Source organism: Parus major, chromosome 19, assembly GCF_001522545.3.
Source record: "Parus major isolate Abel chromosome 19, Parus_major1.1, whole genome shotgun sequence".
In the NCBI taxonomy this organism is placed as follows: domain Eukaryota; kingdom Metazoa; phylum Chordata; class Aves; order Passeriformes; family Paridae; genus Parus; species Parus major.
This window is the reverse complement of record NC_031787.1, coordinates 7764562-7785887: the sequence shown is the minus strand read 5'-3', so window position 1 is coordinate 7785887 and position 21326 is coordinate 7764562. Positions and strand designations below refer to the sequence as shown.

General features: G+C 40.3%; 1 protein-coding gene across 13 annotated transcripts in view; it reads left to right on the top strand.

Annotated features, from left to right (window-relative positions):
* The window catches only part of BCAS3 (BCAS3 microtubule associated cell migration factor), a 300061-nt gene that overhangs the window by 81101 nt on the left and 197634 nt on the right, over positions 1 to 21326 (top strand). For 11 of the 13 annotated variants that reach the window (XM_033518900.1, XM_015646438.3, XM_019008603.2 and 8 more), the window contains exons 16-17: positions 13141 to 13291; positions 20143 to 20187. In XM_033518900.1, coding sequence (XP_033374791.1) covers positions 13141 to 13291; positions 20143 to 20187 — 196 coding nt within the window. The remainder of the gene's footprint in view (positions 1 to 13140; positions 13292 to 20142; positions 20188 to 21326) is intronic. The other 2 variants (XM_033518894.1, XM_033518896.1) reach the window with 1 other exon arrangement.

Below are 21326 nucleotides of genomic sequence, written 5' to 3'. Positions count from 1 at the left end.
CTGGAAATCTGCACATGGGTGCTGAGAATTAAGGCAGGAAGGTGTGACTTTGATTCCTGGAGGACTTCACACAGATTGTGCTCATCACTTCTGCAGTGCAGAAGTTGGACACGTGTGGCTGTGTGTTGGTAACTTGCAAAACTTCATATGAACATTTTCCATGAGAAATTTGCAGGGATTATTTGAGGATTGAGGAGTTAGCACAGATATCTTAAGAAAAATAGGAAATAAAATAAAATAGTTGTGTTTGAAAGAGTCCATTTGGCAAAATACTGTAATATTTTCAGTAATTTTATTGCTGCTTTTTCATTTCAGTAATCTTTCAGTTCCCCTGGCTGAAGGCAGGCAGGATATTGAACCCTATTCTAAGCTTTTTATAAAAAGCCATTTATCATCGACTTGTAAAAAATCCCTGAAGTTCAGAGAGACTTTCAGCAGAGGGACTCTGTGTATATGAGTGTGTGTGTGTGTGAGAGCAGGATTACCCAGAGACTGATGATTATTTTAATTTGTGAGCTAAGATGTGTTTACTTAGATTGTAACAGCTCCTTACCGTATTATAATGTTAAATTATTGTTGTTTGGAGGAGTCTCGGCAGTCTGGTGACAGAAGTGTAAACGAGTACTCGAAACAGAAAAGAGCAGTTCTGGGTTTAATTCTTTGCTTTACTTCTAACTCGCTCTGCAACCCTTGGTGAATTTTATTCAGCTGATTTTGTCTGTCAGCTCTCTGCTGTGTGACAACAGTAATAATCTCTGTGTTCCCCCCGTGTGGAATGACTTTAATTTTGTAGCTTTCTTCAAGAAGAATAACTGTTATGTTCCTTAATCACCCCTCTAAGTGCAGCTGATTATAATGGAAATAAAACCAGAGACGTGTCCTGGAGAGCACCATTGCTCTGGGATAAGGTGTTGATTAAGTGACTGATTCAGAGGAGATTGTGGCAAACTGGAGGATTTTTCTGTGTGGAGTCACGTCATCACGATTTTCCTCTTACATCTTTGTCAATTTTTTGTAAACCCTACATTAAAAAAAACCCCTGCTTTTAATCTTTCTACTGATATTCCTTTTGCATTGCAGTATCATTGCTACAACCTTAGTCCAAAAGACTGTGCTGGCTTATCTTCCCTTTTGCTTAGCAATTGTAACTTATTGATGGTTACTTGTGATTAGTTGTTCTTGTAAATATTTTCAGAACTCGGGCTCTGTCATATTTTTCTCACTCGTTTTTTTACCTCCTGGTTTCAAAATGAAACTGTTTGCTGTGTATATAGTAGCAAGGCAATCTATTTACATTGTGTTGGAGCACCCCAGGATTGTTTACCCACACAATGTCAGCCTTTGCTGGGGGTAGGGATGATTTCATTTCCAAATGAATCATTGTTTGGCTTAGCTCTTTCCAGCAGAATGAAATAAACTGTTAAATAGAGGATGATAAAGAGATATTTCCTTTGCACCTTTTATAGCCGACAGAGATTTTGTTTGGGCTGTTCTGTCTGTTAATGCAGCGAGATTGTATTTTTATCATTCCCTTGAATTGCCAGAGCGTGTTGTCAGGAATATCTGAGATATGTTGGGATCCTTTTATGGGCTTTTACTATTATAAGACTTATTACAACATCGGTTGGTTGTTGGGGTGAACATTAGGGTAAAATATGGCCTTATGTGACCATTTTACTTGTGTAAAATTTGGTTTATGGTCTTACCTGTCTCACAGGTAGGCTGTGAGGATTAAGGGATGAGTACTTAAAGCAGAGCTACGTCCTTGGTGATGCAAACTTCTCCCCGTTCTCTTCAGGACATCCACATGTGAATAGCAAGGAGCATTTAGCTGTAAAAATACAATGATTTACTTGGAAGGTTGAAAACTGCATACAACTCCAATTATTTTAATCCTGAAAACTAAAATTTACAGAATGGTATTACTTCTTGCACCACCAGTAAGTGAAATAAAGTCTCTGTAGCTCTACTTGCTCAGTTTTCTCTGTTGTTGGCTGCAGGAATTTCCAGTACCAGAACAAATAATAATCCAGTAAGTTAACATTGGGTCTACAGCTACATATCCACACCTACTAAAAATATTCCATAATAATATGATACTCTCTGAATTTGCTTTGCATTTTATTGGGGATTGAAGTATTTATTTATTTGCCAGAAAACTGTTCATAGTACGCCGTGGTTCTGTTTCAGATTTAATACCCATGCTGAGAGGGAGTATATAAATTTAGAATTATGAAAAAACCATGTTGTTTTTGATACAGTGCATTCAGGCTGGTATTTATCTCGTTATAAATATTTTAGTATGGCACGTTTTTCATTGCAAAATCTTTTCTAAGTTTAAAAACCAAAAGGTTTTCTCTTGCTTTTCCTTCATTTGTGACAATAGCAACATGGTTAAAATCCAACATAAAACTGCAAGTTTGATAAACATGCAGCCTGAGATGCTTTACATATTTTCACGTTACTTTTCACTATTTCCCAGAGTGAAACTCCTTTTACTAGAAGAATTCTTATGGGAAAGCAGAGTTGAAAGGACTGACATCATCAGCCCTTCCTGAAAAACAGATCGGTTTCCTTTAAGTAACACTCACTTAAGAAACCACCTATTTAGAGAGAGGCAGACAAAAATAGTTTCGAAGAAAATTAACTGTATAATAACTTAAAGCATTGGAGGGCAGTTCTTTCACGAAACTCTGTGAACACGAGCTGAAAACGGTTCTTGGAAAACTCTCTGTTAAGTTTAATTTCTTTCTTTATAGCGCCTCACGATAGGAACAGTTTGCGCAACAGCAGAGGAAGCTGCAGCATCGGCCCGCGTTGTTTTAACGTGCTTTAAACATTCCTGTTTATGTCACTGTCGTGTTTCTCCACAGCGTAACACACGGCTCTTTTAAAATGTAAGCGTCATTTCAAATAATTTGAAATAATTCCTTTTGCAGCTCCGTTTTTTAGCACAGATTTCACCCCGGACGCGTCCGCCCGCGCCCGCTCCCTCAGCGCTCCCGCCTCACCCTTGGCGGCCTGCAGGGGGCGCCCTCCCCCCGGCCATGGCGCCTCAGGCGGGGCCGGCCCTGAGGGGGGACCTGGCGTGGAACCGCCGTAACACGGACAAATGGTGGCGGCGAGCATAAAACCCTCTCTTTTTCACTAATACAGGCACTGAGCTGCTCGTATAGGCATCATAAATGTTTATTTATTTGCAAGTATAAGTCCTCCACATTCTCTGTGCTGCCTGAAGCATCGGGTGATTCTCTTCACACCTTCACCTGAAGTTTCTCTTCACGGTTTTAAGGCAGTTGGGGGAAAAAAACAAGATTAATTTACCTAGTGAGAATTTTCCCCTAATGACTTTTAGAGACCATTCTATGATGCTGTGATGATTCTTTCTTTCTGGAGCAGTCCTGGTGGTGGCGGTGGAAGGTCCCACAAGGGCTGGGAGAAGAGAGCTGGAATCACCAGTTTGGGAACCGGCCAGCAGCTTACTGGGTTTAAGGGAGCTGTGTTTTCTGTGTTTTAGCTGCCTTTTTTTTCCCCCCTCCCTTTTTTTGGTAGTGGATAGAGAATCAGTGGAGTGAAATAAGTGGGTGGTATATTTTGGATAGTTTCTGAAGTGGAAGGAAAAAATCCATTCCCTTCAGATAAGTAGGGAAGTAGACTGATAAATTCTGTCACAGGGGAAGTTCATATCAGTACATCAAGTATTTCTGAAGCAGGTTTTTGTAAACAGCGTAGATCGAAGACTGGGGCATGTTTGTGTTGATATTTGAAAGAGAAGTTTCAAATATTCTGGATAGATTGAAAATTGAAGGAGATGGACATGAGAAGGGAATTGCAGCTCTGGAGACAAGGAGTGTAAAAATCTATGACTGAGTGATTTAGCGCAGCAAATGCTGTAGCAGTGGTCAGAGCAAACTGTTTGAGAAGGGTTGTGGGTAGACAGACAGAGGGGAAATAATCGGCAGCCCACATGAGACTGTGATGGCAGAGATGGATCATGAGGTGAAGGGAAAGGGGAAGGCAGAGAGAAGTGGGATTACCAGAGATGTGAGCGTCCCACTGAAGTTTACCTGTCAAGATGGATGATTTCAGTCTTGGTAACATGAAATGGAAGGAAATTTTGAGAGGGTCAAGTGCTGATGTGTCAGACTCAGGTACTGAGGGAGTCCAAGAAGTAGTAACTGGAATTTTAAATGTTTATCTGAAAATGACTTAATGAGTGACAGTTTGTAATTCTATGGTTATTTCAATTGTTCCTTTGATTACTCCCTCTTAGCTTACAGTAAACCCATGTTTTTCCATCCGCAAATCTCCCCAGCTAACCAGGTGCATAAAAGGCAGGCTAGTGCATTTCCTTTTTGTACACTACAAGTAGTAATGACATCCTGCAGCTGATGCAGTGCTTTGATCAGGTTTTGCAGTTGCCAATTGGAAATTGATAAATAATGATGTTAATGATCCATAAGAAGGAACATGCTCGACTTTACATCTTCTTTGTGTCAGTGCAGAGGGTTAGGTATTCTTGTGTACAGCTGAAATGAGTGGGATCAGCATAAAAGCCTTCACTAGGATTGAGATTTGGAGCATCAGTCCAGCTGAAAAGAGTTGGTCACTGAAGGAATGACGCAGGAAAGATTTTCTGCATGGTTCATGGCCAAAGCACAAAGGGGAAAGGCTGGAATTAGGTCAGGAGAAGAGTGGACTAGCACAGGGGAGACATTGCAGTCCAGACATTTATTGGTGGGTCAAGGAATGTAAGTGGTTCAAGGGAGCTGCCATCAGTGAAATGACAAAAAGTAGCTTTGCTCACCTGATACAAGCCTGTAATATGTTGGATCAGAAGGTGAGAAAGTAGAATCTAGAGTTTTTCAAGAGACCGTATCAGCTGAAGGAGGAGGTTTAAGTATGGAGGGTGTTGATGACAAGGGAGGTTTGGCTTGAGGGAAGGTGAAAGCATGTGAAGCTCCGTGTAAGTAACCAACAAGGGGAAGGAAGGGGGCAAGAGCTGGTGGGAACAAACATTTTATCTGAGTTCAAGCCCAAACACCTCCTGCTTCCCCTGGCACTGGGTATTCTGGGAACCCAGGGCTGTTCCCTCATGTCTGCAGCCTGAATCAGGCTCCCTGTCTATATGATTGGTGATGGATTATGCAGTAAATGGGTGTTGCCCTTGCTGCCCTCTTTTTTTTTTTTTTTTCCAGTTTATTATTCTTAAGTAAGGCATTTAATCAACTGTGCATCTTTGGTAGCCTGAAAAATGTAAACACTTTATGGAAAGAAACGTAAGCATTAAGATTAGAAATAAAATATACTTCTATCTTTTAAAAGGTTTATCTTTACCCTTAAATATGCTGATTTGGCTTATTCTTTTTTGCTTAGCCCTTGTGGGCTGTTAAAATCAGTTGCTTTTTCCCATCTCAAGGAAATGCATCTTTGACACTTCTCATGACCTGAGTCACGATGCTGTCACGGAGCCAGAAAACATCCTCAACGGTCATGGGTAAAAGAGCAGAGCTGCCAAGGGTGTGTGGTGGGTGCAAGAGGGACAGATTACTACAGTTCCTATTCTATGGGTGTTTCAGACAAGCCATTTATTATAATTACCCATGGATATTATTATCAAGTTCTCAAATGCAGTGGTTCTCAAGGCACTTTTTTTTTTCCACATAACTTGGGATAAATCTCGTGTATTCAGTCCGGATTGAATTCAGAGGCTAAAATATTTGTTCTTATGGTTGCAACTTGAGGAAAAATAAGGCAGAGATGGAAAGGTGGGGATAAAAAAATCACAGATGTATTAACATGTAGTTTATCATCAAAATAAATTGTAGTAAGCTCAGCCTTTTGGGTAAGGGGCTGCCATTAAACTTTCCCTGTCTCCTCACTGAACACATTTGCACACAGAGATGTCCTTCAGAAATTCCCAGCCCAGTTCATTTTGCAATTTCTAAGACTGCTGGATCAGTTTTTCTGACTGTGCTGTCTCAATACAAAAAACATTAAGCTCATAAAGATAATTTTATTCTGTATCATTTGGAAGAGAAGTATGAGACACCAAAATTTTCCAAAGTTTGCAATGCCGAAGTGTCTTGGAGTCGTCCCTGAAAGAAGGCTTTGAATTGAAATCTGTGCTGATCTGAATTATGATGGATGGACACAATGAGGGGCAGCAATAGTGCATTCTTGTTTTCTCAAGCGCTTCATCATTCACCAGCAGACAGTGTTAGCAAAATTCCCATGTGCAAGACATCGCAGCAGCAGAGCCTCTCCCCAGCGCCCAGAGGCTGCCTGCACGATAACCTCATTAGTGCAGTGTTAGTCTGAGCTCAGAGAGTCCTGTCCTCTCAAGAGTTTGCAAACTCCAGTCCAGAGCTGTGGTAGCCACAGCCTGTGGCCCAGAGCTGGCTTACAGCCACACAGTGGGGAGGATGGCACTGCTGCTTCGTGTTTGTTTGCAGCACACTCCGCAGCTACATCTGTAGTAGTTATAAAAAACTAACCTTGCACTCTTCCCATCTGTGCAGAGCTGAAGGTGAGAGATCTGTTTCAAAGAGGACGGACTCGGCCCAGGCCTTTGCTGGAGATGACCCAGCAAGGGGTGGCCAGTTTGGCTGTTTTGGCTGGTAACACCATCTGCAACAGCCCAGCTGAAGCGCTGCCGCCGCTGCCTGCGCAAAGCCCGAAGCCAACAGCTGGCAAACCAGTTTGGTTGGGTTTATTTCGAGTTTTGCCCATACATGGACTTTAGCCTTGCTCAAACAGTATTTTTAGTTAAATAAGTCCTGAAAGATGATTATTATGCCAGACTTGTGTGTGTGGTGGTGGAGGAGTTGTTTTTTAAGAAAGTCCAACTTTGTCCAGGTAGAGGCACAGGCAGCAAAGGGGTCATGGGAGTTCCTTCTCTGATGAGCACAAGAGGAGATTATTGGGTATCAGTGAGTGGGACACTTCATAACTGAAGTTCCTGAAACGGAAGATAGTAGAAAAACTCCAGAAGGAGGAAGGGACTGTTATGAGGCCATGTTCAGATTTTGAGTGGATGTTGCTGAAGTTCAAGGAGCTCGGGTGAGAGGGCACGGGACTCTGTCCCAGCAGTGACCGAGACACTTGGGCTGGCGCTTGCATGTCTCTGCAGAGCACTCTGACTTAGGAGCTGTCACCATCACATGCCTTGCCTGGATGCAAACAGAGAGCAAGCTCTGCTTTCTTAGGGTGATCGTGAGATTTAGTGCAGCTGTGTTTCCAAAGGTTCCATATCAAACGGATTTAAATGTTACAAAAACAACCGGCTGCGTTATTTTCTCCCATCCATTCCAGTGGAAGCAAGTTAGTGATAGCTTTAGCTCTGAGTAGCTACATGATATGTGTACAGTAGCTAAGACATAATATTCCTCCTTTAATGGGTCTAATTGGACTGGAAATATTGAGGGTTAAGGTGTGAAATGAGTTTAAATTTGATAGGACACAATTCAAGGAAATGGCAATGTAACTTTAATTGAGAGGCAATCGTAACTAAAATAATTTGTTTCCTGACTTTTTCTAGGAAAACATCTAACATTTTACAAAGGAAGATAACACATGTTGGAGTGAATAAAACAAAACATGAAAGAAAAAGCCCACTTTGGCAGTAATTAGGGCTCGTGGTGCTGGGTGTGTTTCCCGGGCCGTTACTGAGTTTGTCTGTCAGGCTCTTCCAAGGACTCCGTGAGCCAGCATTGCTTCCGCTGCGTTCTCTGCTCGGGTCACAAGGCAGCGTTTCTCACCAGGGCGCTGCTGTTTCCTCTTCCGACTGTAGTAGATTACAGATTATACTGGAACATGTCTGAGGAAAGGTCAGAAACGAGGGTGAAAGTCTTGGAACTGGAGCTGGGAAGCTTTCCATTCTCATCCGGGAAACTTTTTGTATTGAATAAAAAGCAAAGCAAAATAAACCACCACATCCACGACACTTCTGTTTTTCCTGCCATTTTTTGCCTATCAGTTAGAAAGGATTTTGTTTCCCTTGCATTATACAATTAGGGAATGTTTAACTGAGGAATCCTCAGTGTTACACTAAACAGAAATAATGGCCAAACCTGGTTCATTTTCCTGCAACTTGGCCTCCACATGATTGCATAGCCTGGAGTTACTGCATTTTTATTTACCAAATTATAGATGTTTATATGTAGTGTTAATGTCAGTAGACTTCATGGTACCCTTTGAAATGGAGTCTGTTAAATACTGGAAGATATAAAAGCTAATCAAGTGGGGTTTGAATTTTAATGACACTGCATTACTAAGCTTTTTGTATTGGAGTAATGGAAGAAAAATGGAAAAAATCAACATAGAAGCATTTTATTATAAGGCTGAGAGGTGCTTGATACCATTTTAGTTTTTCAAATAAAGTGTATAGAGAAGCTAAAATCCTTCTGATCATTACTTTCCTACCAGAAAATATTATCTGAGCCAAGTCCTCTTTGCTTTGCTCACTGACAGTTTACAGCAAAGAAAATCCTGCAGCACTTGGAGACATGTCATACACATGCTGAAATTCAAGGGGTTAAAGGGTTTCATTTCAGTTTGTTGATATGTTGGTGTTTGCATCCCATAGGTGTGAGGGTGGAGTTTTGGTTTTAAGCTTGGCTGTGATTTAGGAGTTCCATTTCTGTGCACAAATGGGATCTGTGGTACTGATAGATTCAAACTTGGTTGAAATCAGATAAGAAGTGATTTGGTTGCATTAATGTGGGACTGTGCGTGGCCTAAAGAGCAGAGTTCCGGGGGCTTCATCCGTAACATTCTTTCAGGATCTTATCAAATCTTTCTGCTGCACTGTGTTGCTGCTGAACACAATCCTTGGGGCTGGGGAATGTCCCTGCCAAGCTGCATTTGAATGTATAATTGTGTCATTAGTAGTGCCAAAAATCAGGGTGTTCTTCCTCCTCTCTCCTCAGAGATGGTCTCTGACAGCAGTGCCCTCAAGTGCTCTGCTCAGATGCTGACCAATTTGAAATCTGGCCTGAATTCATCAAGGCTCTTAGTTGATCAGAAGAGGACACACAACTGTATTAATTGCTTTCAGTCGATTGATTGCTTTTCAAACAGAGTTAGAAGCTTGCAAGTCTTGAATGTTTTCCCCTTGATGTAGCTTTCCTTATCCAAAAATATAGTTTGAAAACTTAAAAAAGTGTGATTTGATGAAATGTTTAAATCTCATATTCAGGCCTAAAGAGGAACTTACAGGTTTAACATTGGAGGTTTGTGGAGAGCTGAGGGTGTCTCTGCCCAGGGGTTGGGGAGGGAAGCGATGCCGTGGGACCCCGAGCCTGTCCGGCCATACCTGGGAGCTGCTCCTGATGGCTTTTCCACAGATGTCCAGCTTTGTCAAAACCCACTAAATCTTATGAAGTTTATTTTCCTTATAGCATCTGTGTTTTATAATGGTGCTTTTAATTTGTTTTTTCTTTGTCTGCTGGGATTTCTTTTGTCCGGCACTTGCAGGCCTCCCTTTTTTCCTCGGTGGAAGTGAGTCTGTCAGTGATGGCCGGTTTGGGAATACAGCTCGGCCCGGCCGCCGCTCCCTCCCCCCAACAACAAAGCCCATTGTTGTTTTCTTTTTCACTTTTATCCTCAGCTTAATCCATTTCTCCTTTGAATGTCAGTGGAATAAAACGTCTGGAAAAGAGTGGCTCAGGTTTTGGGGGGATGAGGTGGTGGTGGTTTTGCAGGCTCTCAGCAAACAGCTCCAAAACCACTGGGTTGGCTTTTCCGTGTCTCAGTAGGCAATGTTTGCCCAATGTAAGGCTGCACTTGCAAATGAACTTGTCAGACTCCAGAGCTTTGGCATCCTCAGCTTTTTGGAAGTCCATTAATAAAATTAGTAAGAGATTTACCAGCCTAAACTGGCTTTAATGTATCCCATGCTCTGATACAAAAATCTCCCCTACAGCAGCCCATGGAAAGACAAATGCTTGACCCCATGGCTTGCACGGGGTCCTGAGGGCTGTGGGTGATTACCAAGGGAAAGTGCCTCCTTGCTTGGGATGCTCCACTGGAAATGATCCTTGAGAGGACACGTTTTCCATGGAATTGTGCTGGCGATGATTGATTGCAATAAAAGCATTCCTGGAGTAATCTGTGGGATGAGATCTGTGTGTGTCAGTCTCCAACCATTTACAGTTAAATGCAGTGTCCACATGTCAGGAGGTAACTTGAGTTCAGCATTCTGCTGGATGAAAAATACTGGATATTTCTACCCGACTTAAACTTTGGCTTTTTTGTTGCTTGTCCTTTGACAGTGAATCAACAACGGCTTGAGCTGCAGAAATAATGTTGATGCTTGACTGCATTCTTTGTGCTCTTTTGGCCCAATCTGACTGCCCTGTGCGCACACAACTCCTGTTTGCTGCAGGAGTTTCCTACTTGGAAGGGTTGTAGGAACAGAGGGGGAATTTTTAGGATTCCTGGATGGGTACAGCAGCACATCCTAAAATTAGAGGCTTTTCTTTAACCTTAATCGTCCCCACCATCTTAATACTATTGTAGTCAGATTTACAAGAACAACTTTCCTGTCAGAAATAATTTCTCTCCTCTTTGTAGCATTCCAACTTTTAATTTTTGACTAGTATCACTTTTAATTACAATTTCTGCAGTTAAGCCAACTGACTGTTGCAGCAGAAAATGCAGGTTGGCAGGCAATGGTTTTTGTGACATATGTTTGGTATTTACAGCTTTTCCATTTGTCACAGCAGAATTTTTTTATCATGTTTGTGCTGTGAAGTGCTGTGCGTTATGAGGTCTGGTTTAGTTAATTTTTTATTGAGATTTGTATACATCAGATTTAGCTATATTTCCAAATACATAGTTACAAATTAAATGTTTGACCTCCTGAATATTTTTTGGTTTCTTTCTCAAAGAGGAATCATCTTATATTTTAGTCCCTTTCAGAATCTCTTCTACACATTTTCATTCTTTTTTTAAATTGTTTAGTACTTTTTTCTTCGTTTAATTATGTTTCTTTATATGTGAGTCTAAGAATTTGTAAGATGTTGTTCCTACAATTAATAAAAAACTCTGAAGGGATGAGATAATCCGGCAGTTTTTTAAGTATCCCTAATTGCTCTGGGAGTCCTCAGCTTGTATGGAGGCAGAGTAGCTCATCTGTGTGTAGGAAGGACGTCTGTAAATTCCTCATTTTTCTGCATGCAAATATTCCAATGAATCAGCTGAAGGCTTTGCATATGGAAAACCACATGAAGCTGGGAGCAGGGAGCACTGAGACATGAAATGTGCCTTGAGAGGGGAGAGGGGGCTGTTCCAACCCTGCCTTTGGATCAGTAGTTCAGAGTTAATCATTAGATTCTGACCAAGTGAAAGAAAACGAATTACAGAGGTTTGGAGCCCCCTCAGTAGACACTGTCAGTGTTTGCTGTGTCCGTGGGGATCCAGGGGAATATGGGAGAGGGGAGCACTTCCAGAGAGGCCTTGGTTGCAGGAACAGTGACTAATTAGACAATAATGCACAAAACTATTCATATACCTTCTTGCAAGAATGAAAAATGCATTATTAAACTAATCTTAAAAAAAAAATTAATTGCATCTCAGTCTTATTTAAAACTGAGATGGGTTTGTTTTTTTTTTTCCTTTTCCTTTTTCTTTTTATTCCAAGTTGGTGCAGGAAAATTGCTATTAATGAAACCTGCTCTCTGGGAACTTCAATAGGCTTGTTCTTCATTAAAGCCTTGCTGTTTCTCTTAAAACGTATTGATGGATGTTCAGGCCAGATACTTATCACAAAATACACTTTGTAATTTCATCATTTCTGTAATTGTGCTTCTCTGAGACTCAGAGGTCTGGGGGCTTTGCAGAAAAAAATCCAAATAAAACCCCCAAGCTTACAGTTATATAGTATTAAAAGAAGGGTGAAGGAAGCATTGAGTGTCTTTAGGATGATGAGACATTCATTAAGATTTTTCCGCCTTCCTTTTCCTATTTTCAATCCATCTGAAGTACCATTAAAGCTTTTCAGGCAGCTTCCTGTGAGAAACCCTTTGCTGTGCTGTTTTTCTTCCTTGAAAAAAGGTGGCTGCTCTTGAGGCAGATTGTATGGATTTGGCCTGGGATTTGTATAATATCTGTGTAGAATGCATCAGTTGTTTAGGAACCTAATTCCCAATATGGTTCCCTTTTGATTAAGAACAAAGCCAGTGTTTCACAGCATTATAGGAACACAGAAAAACAAGTTAATGATCTAAACCTTTTAATTCATGGTTGCTTGTCTATTTAAAGTACTTTTGATTCTGCTATAAACAGACTGGCCCCTTTTTTTGTTTAACTTCTTTCTTTGGTTTCTTCACATTTCTTTCTTTACTGTCCATGAAATTTGGAGCTAGTTTCCTTTTCCAACTGAAGAATGAAAGGTTGTGACTACAGAGTGATACAGTGAGTAAGAAAGCGTATCCAAACTGGGCTTCCATCCAGCACAGACCTCTTTGAAATCAGCTAAATTTAGGGTTGTTGAGGGCTTTTTTGCTATGTTTTCCCTTTCCTTTTTTCAGTACCTGTGTTTCATTTTTGTCTTTTTGAATGAATATGAAATTTGTTACTTTTCTGATACTTTCTTGATTTTTACATCTAGTTTGGCATGGCTTTATTTGACATAGTTACTTGATATTTCCCTCCAGCCTTAGCTCTGCAGATGATTATTCTGTGTGTCTTTATCCGTCGAGACAACAAAAGCGACCTTTTCAGGACTTCCAATTACCAACACTGTATGTGGTACTTTAGGAAAATAATTCCCTTCCAGATACTCCTTTTTTTTTAAATAGAGAATTGGAATCCAGAGCTTGTCCTTCAAATTGAACTCGAAAACTTTTCGGTGAACAAAACTGCCAGACAAGCAGCAGCAGCAGCAGGAATAATTTCCCTTGCATGGAAAAGAATCCTTCCTTATCCCCAGACGTGAAATTAGTAATTGCTTCTTCCTTGTAATTTATTCTTTATCGGAAATGAAGATTTTTCTTTCAGATTTTTTTCTTTTATTACAACAGCAGCTCATTTGTGGTTTTTTTGTCTTTTTTTTATCTTACTTGAGGCAGACGTAGAAATGATAAACGAGGAAAAAAATTCCAATAATATGTTTTATTGCACCTCTATCCCATCAAGGTAAATTGAACAGCCAAGACACTTACAATAACTTCACAAACAACAATCCCGGGAATCCTCGACTCCTGCCTCTCCCAAGTTTGACTGTGGTGTTGCCTCTGGCTCAAATCAAGCAGCCAATGACATTAGGGACCATCACCAAACGCACAGGGTAAGTGGCACAAACCTTCCTTAGCCTTTGTGATTCGTGTGGAAGTCATTTGTGTTATTAGTGAGAATTAGTTTTATTCTGTATTTTAATTTCTGTGTATGTAATTTAATAGCAGCAGAAGGTGGGTGGGAGGAAGAGGAGGCTGAAAACATCAGATGAATAAATACAATTTAAATAAATATAAACCTCTGTAAATTCAGGAATATTCGTTTGGGTGGGTCAGGAGACATTTTCACACCAGGAATTGGAATGAAACATAAGCAGAGCTGTATTCAATCAGAATAAAATATGGTTTTACTTTTTTTTCCAAGTTTGTTTATTTTGATTTCCAACCTTTTCAAGCAGAAATGATTTTTGACCATCAGAACTGGAAAGACAGTAAGCCAGGTTGAGCAGAAAGGCAAAACTTAATCCCGCTGTTTTCTTGACCTTATTTTTCCTCTGTTGTACTGTTCTGGACTCGGTAATTCATGTGTGGATTTCCACTCCAGAGTCAGCTGCACTTTGGTACTTCTCATGTGCTGTGATAAAACACTTCACTTTTCTTGGGAAAAGCTGCTCTAAATATATATTACAAGATTTTATGAGCTTCCTTAACCATAGCAATTTTAAATTAATTAATACTGTCCAACAGCTGACATTTTTCTCTTGCTAAACTTTAAATATTTATTGCAATTAAATCTACTGGGTGATGTTTATATTTTTCCTCTCTCATTTTCTGGTTGTTTGAATTCCTGAATATTTTCCAGTTAAAAATCTGATTGATCCATTAGTTTTCAGAGGGCTTTTATATTTTTTAAGGAAAGTTGATGGAGCATGGCATGCTGGACAGAACTACTGAGAGTCCTACAGCTTCCTAACCTTTTCCTGCATTTTGGCAAACACAGGCACTGCCTCCCTTGCTTCAATGCTTTCTTGCTCAAACCCTGCTCGTGAGGTGAATTTTCCCTTGTGTTTTGTGAACCGGGAATTACATTTCAGGCAAGAGCTTGGGGATATTTTCTCTCTCCCTGTGTAATTCCCATATTTGTGCTTGAGTTCAGGACATGCTGTAAAATCCCTTATTGCTGGGTGCACTGGGTGTGAGTGCTGGCAGTCAGCAGCTGGGCTGTGCACGTGTGTATCCATTCGTGTCTGTCCAACAATCCTCTCCTGGCCTTGCTGTGAAACGGGAATTTCACGGGGCTCATCCAGCCAGACGTGAGCCACGGACACGCAGCTGCCCCGAGCACAGAGAGAAATTCCTCAGCTTCACAGATAATTGTAAATGGAACTCAAGAAATGGTGAAGGAACAGTTTGGGGGTCATGTTGAGGTTTAGCTTCCTCCACAGACACATTTCAGTTGCTTATTTAAGTGATTTTAGTTTTCTGCTCAGTTTAAAAAAGTGAAAAAGATTTTGCTGCTGCTCAGGTGACTTTTGGAAGCAAATCCAGGTGTGATCCTGGATGAGGATGGGAAGGGAGGTGGGGTCAGGGGGAAGTTGTCACAGGGCAGGAGGTCACAGTTCCTCAGAGAGGGGAAATACCAAAAACCTGACTTGAAGAATACAGCCAGTGAAGGACAGAAATGTAAATGTGGGCTCCCAGGACTGGAATAGATACTTAGAACCAGGCAGGACACGGCAGAGAAAGAAATTAAAAATTGACCTGAGGCCCTGCCAGGGGAGGTGGGTGATAGGAGCAGTGAGGAGGATTTGGGGAAAAGCCCTTGGTTTACAGTTGTAATTAATGCAAAATTCTTTACAAAGGTTTCCTCAATGCTGTGGTGATACCAGCAAGCCTTTCTAAAATTATTGCAATTGTAGTAAATCTCCAATATTTTATTTAATGTTTTATTCTTAAACATCTAAAACATATTCAGAGTGTTCGTATTTGTAGTTTTCCGGTAAATTATGCTATTCACAAACTGTCCCTGTTCCATTTTATGTAATTTAAAAAACTAATTAAATTTAAAATGCTCAGTGAGGCTTATGTAAGGGGGAAAACAACAGTCATGGGAAATACCCTGCTGTGTAAATAGAGTTTTCATGAATGAGGATCATAATTTTCAGCACAGCCCACGTAGCCTCGTAACACTAAGCTGAGAGCTTCCTTCATTTGTTCTGCATCCAAAATATTTGATGAAAGTACACAAAATTAACATGAAAAGCTGTTATTTATAAAGCAGGGATTTAAGAGGAATGCCTAGGATCCAAGAAGCCTGGCATGCCTAAAATGACCAAATTGAGACAGCAGCCTTAACTTAAACCTCCAGGGGGCAAAGCGTGTGTTTAACATATTTAACATCTGCCCTCATATTTCTGCAAACACATAGCACTGGAAGTCTGTGCAGTGTAAGATTTCGACAGGACAGGGACCATCTGCCTCGCTGGGAGAAGTGTAGGAGGCATGTATTACTGCAAATGGCAAAAGACAGATGTATTTACACCTACATGGTCAGCACCTCTAAGCACTGCTCCGAGGAAACAAGGCTCTTCCTTGGGAGCAGCTGCTGAACCTTGTGATTGTGCAGCGATCAGAAAAGGAGCTGGGCTCGGGATCACAGCACTCACTGCTCAGCCGCCCTCAAAGATTCCTCTCCCGTGCTTGTGACTTCAAAAGAATTAAAAATTTAATCTGTTGCAGCACATTTAAACAAGACTCAAATACTGTATAATTAGAGGGCTGGATTTGTCCCTTTTATTTGCTCTTAACATCAGCTGCTTTAATATTAAATCTTCATGAGGTCTTGTAGATTTTATTAACCAAAAAAATTGAGTTGGGGTTTGTTCTGCCAGTATCCAAGACAGCAAAATATTTTCCAGGTACTGAAAGGACTGATCAGTGCTCTTAATATCATGTGTCTGGAGCAGAGCTGCAAAGCATGTCATGTTGCTTGACAGGTGGAATGGCAGTAAATTTTTTAAAAGTGTTTCCTGTAGCCCTATGGGAATGAAAGACAGAGTCTGGAATTGTGTCATGACCGTGCTGCTCATCACAGATGCTTTTTTTTCCCTCCCATGCAAACGTGTAGATTTTGGAACGTGTTCTGATCAGTCTCTGCCCTGAATGCAACTTCCATTGTCAGCATGAAGTATCTCAGAGCATCCCCTCCACCTTTCCTTCTTCCCTGCCCTCTGCTTCTTCCTTTGCTTTTTCAAGTCTCCCATTGTAATTTCTGCACCTTCATCAAGCACTTAATTTTTGTCCCTACATTTTGTCATCCCATTGACTGGCTTCCCTGTAGTTTGTGCTGTCAGCACATTCAGGCCTTCCCAGAGGGGCTCTAACACTAATGAGTAAGGAAGCTTCTGATGTTTTAAAGATTAGGAGGGATGCAGGACAGCACAAGAGCTGGATTTAATAAGTCTTTCTATACTGTGCCTCAGTTTCCCTCTCAAAATTTCGATAGTAATGCTGAATTCCTTGTCAAGGTGGGTGAGTGGGATAATTCATTGCTCATTTACAAAGAGCTTATAGATTGGAAAGGGGAAGAGCTGTATGGTCCATCTCATTGTCTATAAAAGGCAGTGAATCAGAACATTGTAGAATTCAGCTTTGTGCCCCACAGTAACTCCATAAGTGTTCCCTGGGTTTGTGGAATGAGTTGTTGGTTTCCAGTGGGGACATGGGTGAGCTGTAATGGGAAGGAGGGAAAGAAAAGATACAGTAATTGCCCCAAAAGAAAAACTATTGTCAAAGTTGGCTCCTCTGACAGCAGCATTTGTTTTAACTTCCTCAAGGGACAGGGTCATTATATTTGTATCATACTTCACTCCCCAGTTCATCCTTGCTGGAGTGAGCAGCAGGATGGAACCTGCATTAGCTGAGTCTTGTCAAAACACAGAAATCCAGTGTGCCTTGCAGGAAAGGGATAAACCTTGCTTTTTTTTCCAGCCAGGAGATTTAGATAGTGTATTTTTAAACATGAAACTCTATCCCTTCTTCATCCCATCCCTCATTCCACCCTCAGCAAGGAAAGGGGAAGTAGGTAAAGTGTCTGATGCAATTTTATCATTTTAATTTTCTATGCACAGAAAGTCACTGATACATCTTGGGTTTATTTTGTCTCAGGGATCTTCATTTATCCCATGGCCAGCTACTGCAGCAAAAAAAATAAGTGGTGCAAAATCACCACATTATGGTACAATTAATTAGGAAAAAATAACTGAAAAAGTAGAGAAAAAAAAAAGTAAAGCTAAAGAATTCAGCACGAATGTCTGAAGCCAGAATTTCTCTTTCTGGCACATTTCTCAGATATTTTATATCACTTTTAGTTTTTATAATACATTTTAGTAACAAAGCAACTGCTGTAATCATTTGTAATTGAAACAAGATACAATTATTTGCACTAAAGTTTGTTCAGATGACAATGTTTATTAAAGGATTCTCAATTTGGCATGATGAGGGTTAGAATAAATGGGCTTTGCAGAGCTTATTAAAAGCTTAAATAGTTTTATTAAACCTAACAACACAAAATCAAAGTGTTTCAGTTTTCAATTTTCTAAAACTCAGAATCAGGTGAGAAACTGTGAAAATTCTGTCAAAACTTTGAGTGGTGAATCATCTTCATTCCATGATTTCCTTTGGAATTTCTCCCTAGCTCTGGAAAAGGGGAACCTGGGTGAGTTTTTGCCTTGGCATTGCTCTCTCGCTGTCACTGAGTGCAGCCATCTGGTGCTGTCTCTTCAAGGTTGGGTTATCCTGTAATTTGTGGATTCTCTCTCACTCTCAATTAGTATTCCATCCATATTATGGGGAGGAAATAGTGGAAAACAATTGCATACATAAATATCATAGGAAAAAAATTGTTGTTTTTAATGAAATCAGTTCTTCTGAACAGCAAGGAGGTAGTAAGTTGGTTTTCTCACACATAAAGCATTTTAATAAGATTCTGCTGTAGTCTTTGGAAGTGTAATTACATTTTCTTCAAGATACAAAATTTTCTATAATTTTCCATTCATTTTCTATCCAAAACAAACTGAACAAAACCTTCAGTTGAAGCCCACCTGGCCAATTTGTAATTAAAATAAAGAGAATTTGTTAATTTGAAAGTATAATCAGGTCAATATAGCAGTTGTGGAAGAAGAAAAAGCCGCTGTTATCTTCTGAAATGTTTAATGGGCTCAGCTAAGTGTTATTTGCCTGAGGTTTGAAGACAGAGCAACTGAGGCTGAGAAGAAGAAGAAAAAAAATAGTGTCCAAAGCATCCATGATCATAATTTGGAAATTGAATTCTAAGTTCCCAGGCAGATCTGACCACTCTCCAATGACTCTTCAAATTTACATGCAATACATTACATTCTAGGTTTTAAATTATGTTGGCTTTGGGTTATGCAGGAGATTTAGCTTTCAGTTAAATATTTAAGCAGTGCAATTGTTCTGGACTCATCTTCTAGACTGGCCTTTGACTTGGACACTGGATGTGCTCACTTTATAGGAGATCATTCAGTTCAGACAATTTAATTGGGTTTTAGTATCGTTCAAAGACGATATATTAGGTCTAGAAGGGTGGTTGGTTCTGCCAAATGAGCTCTGTCTCCAAAAATGTTAACCAATTTATTAAACACAAAAAGTTAAAGGCCAGTCCCTTATGTGGAGCTCAAAAATGGTTTTTTTTTGGCCTATAATACTAATTAAAAATAAGGGTTTTTTTTTTTCTGTAATATTCTAGTCTTTACTGGATTTTTGCATCTTTGCATGTTGAAGAATGTGTGTCTTAGGTTTGTACCTTCACCTGAATGTTTTTTGAGAGGGTCCCTTCATTCATTGATGTTGTGCTCATGTCAGATTTAGTTTATTGAGTTCTTTTTTATCAGGCTGGTATCCTTTTAATTGTGTTGGTCTAAGGCTGAGTGCTTCATACATCCTTAAGTGCTGGACCTTTTCTAGCAATTCACTGCCTGAAAATATTTCACCTGTTTCAACTACCCAGAACTTATCTCTGTGTCAGAGTATGAGAAGAAAACAGAACCATTGGCATTTACAAAATGAATTATTTAGAGATTTTGTGGATGATGTTACATCCCAAATGAGACTCAAAGAAGCCTTGAGCACGTGAGTAGCTCTAAATTTGCCTCCTTTTGCTCCTTTTCAGATTTTATGTAAATGCCACTATGGCAGTGGCTTTTTAAAGGGAAATATCCATTGAAAATTCCCTCAGAATAATGGGTTAAAAACTCCCCACTGTGCAAAATACTTGAACAAAACATGAGATCAAATCATGGTGTAAATTGTTGGGTGTCCAGAAGCACTCAGCTCTAGATCCAGTGATTGGAGCATCAAATACATTTGAAGTAAGTCAGGCCTCTCTTTCCTGCATCTGTGCAAGCTTTTAATGAGAGGAAGAAGATTCCTGGGTCAAACAATTGAATTCCATGGGGTGTTTCTGTCCTGGCAAAAGGCTGAGTAATTGTCCCTAAAAGGTTCTGATTGCACCTGTTGGTTTTATTTGACCTCCTCTCAGTATCTTTGTGAAACTGCCCCACTGGGCCCCTCAGTGTTCATGGAAAACCCCAACCTATGACTGATTTGGATTCTAATTCCCTTTTCCTGTCAGTTCTGTTCAGTATCTGCTGCAGCCCCAGCTTTGGCAGCAGGTTGGAGGGGGGTCCTGAGCCGTGCCTAAGCCCAGCTCTAACTCTGAGCCCAGCTTGCACCGATGTCCCCCGCGGGTCCCGGCATGTGGAGCCCTCCCAGCAGCTGCCACCTCTGGACTGTGCCCTGGCACTGCTGCTCCAGGGTGTCCTCAAGGGCTCTAACAACGATTCTGTTGGCTTTCTGCATAGATCTGAGTAGCATGATGTACGGTGTACCTGTTGGGAATTGAGTTCTCATCTAATTTCTGTGCATTTTTCCCCTTTCCGTGAAGACCTTACCTGTTTGGAGCAGGATGTTTTTCCATAAAAGCTCCTTGGTGAGTTCCCAGTTCAAACCCAGCATGCCTATACTCCATTTGCTGTCCTTGCTGAAAATAACTCTGTGCTTATACTTTTTAATTTTGGATTAATTTTTGGTTTTCATTTGTTTACCTGCATGGCTGATCCATAGGTTTCCACCCACATTATTTCACTTTTAAACTATGGATACGTGCTCATCATCAAGCATTGCAAGGAATTGAATTCACTTTTTTTTTTTTTTCCTTTTTTTTTTTTACCTTTGAGAGTGCATTTAATTTTTAAGTAGCAGGGAAGTTGAAAAAATAAATTATTTCTAAGTGGGCAGAAATGATTGCAATGTCTTTCCAAACAAGCCTCTCGCTTTTTTTTTCTATATTGCTTCCTTTATTATTGTAGCTCTAAGTTGCTCACAGACAGAAAACATCGATGATGACCTCTGAAAAATAAGCCAGATTAGCAGTGAGTAGGCAGTAAAGTACTGCAGTGAGAGGTGAAGCAGTAAAATGGGCACTGAAAAAAAAAAAAAAAAAGAAAAGCTGATTACTCTGGAGAAAAAAAAAATCACAGAATGGCCCTGGGGTGAAAGGGACCTTCAAGATCTTCTCATTCCAACATGGGAAACAGTTCTATTAAAACTGGGCTATTTGAAATAAAAGGGGTTTCTTTTTAATGTGAAAAAATTGCAGCATATTATAAGAATACAGACAAGACAAAAAGCAAGTTTTAACAAGTTTTTTGATGCTGGAGTTTGGTTCAATATTCGGGCAGCTCTGCATCACCTCAGTCACCACTTTATAACAGGATTGGGCTTAGATGCTGGAAGTTTTGGATAATAGGAATGGAAGAAGTAGGAACACCTCAGAAAATTAAAAAACTTCCAGCAAGGAGTTTTCTAGGGCTTGGGTTTTTGGGGTTTTCCTGTGGGTTTGGGATTTTCTCTTTGTTTTTAATTTAGCTAAGGATATCTATTAACTATGGCCACCAGTATCTGTTAGAATATTTGTACATGGCTCTTGCGTTGGCTCTAGAAATTGTCACCACATGGATCACCCTCAATGTCTCTATCAAAATATTCTCTTCAGGAAAAGAACTTGTTAAGAGCTTTGTAGGACACAGAATTCCCAGAGAAGGCTGAGGAGGGATTTGGGAGCTCTGC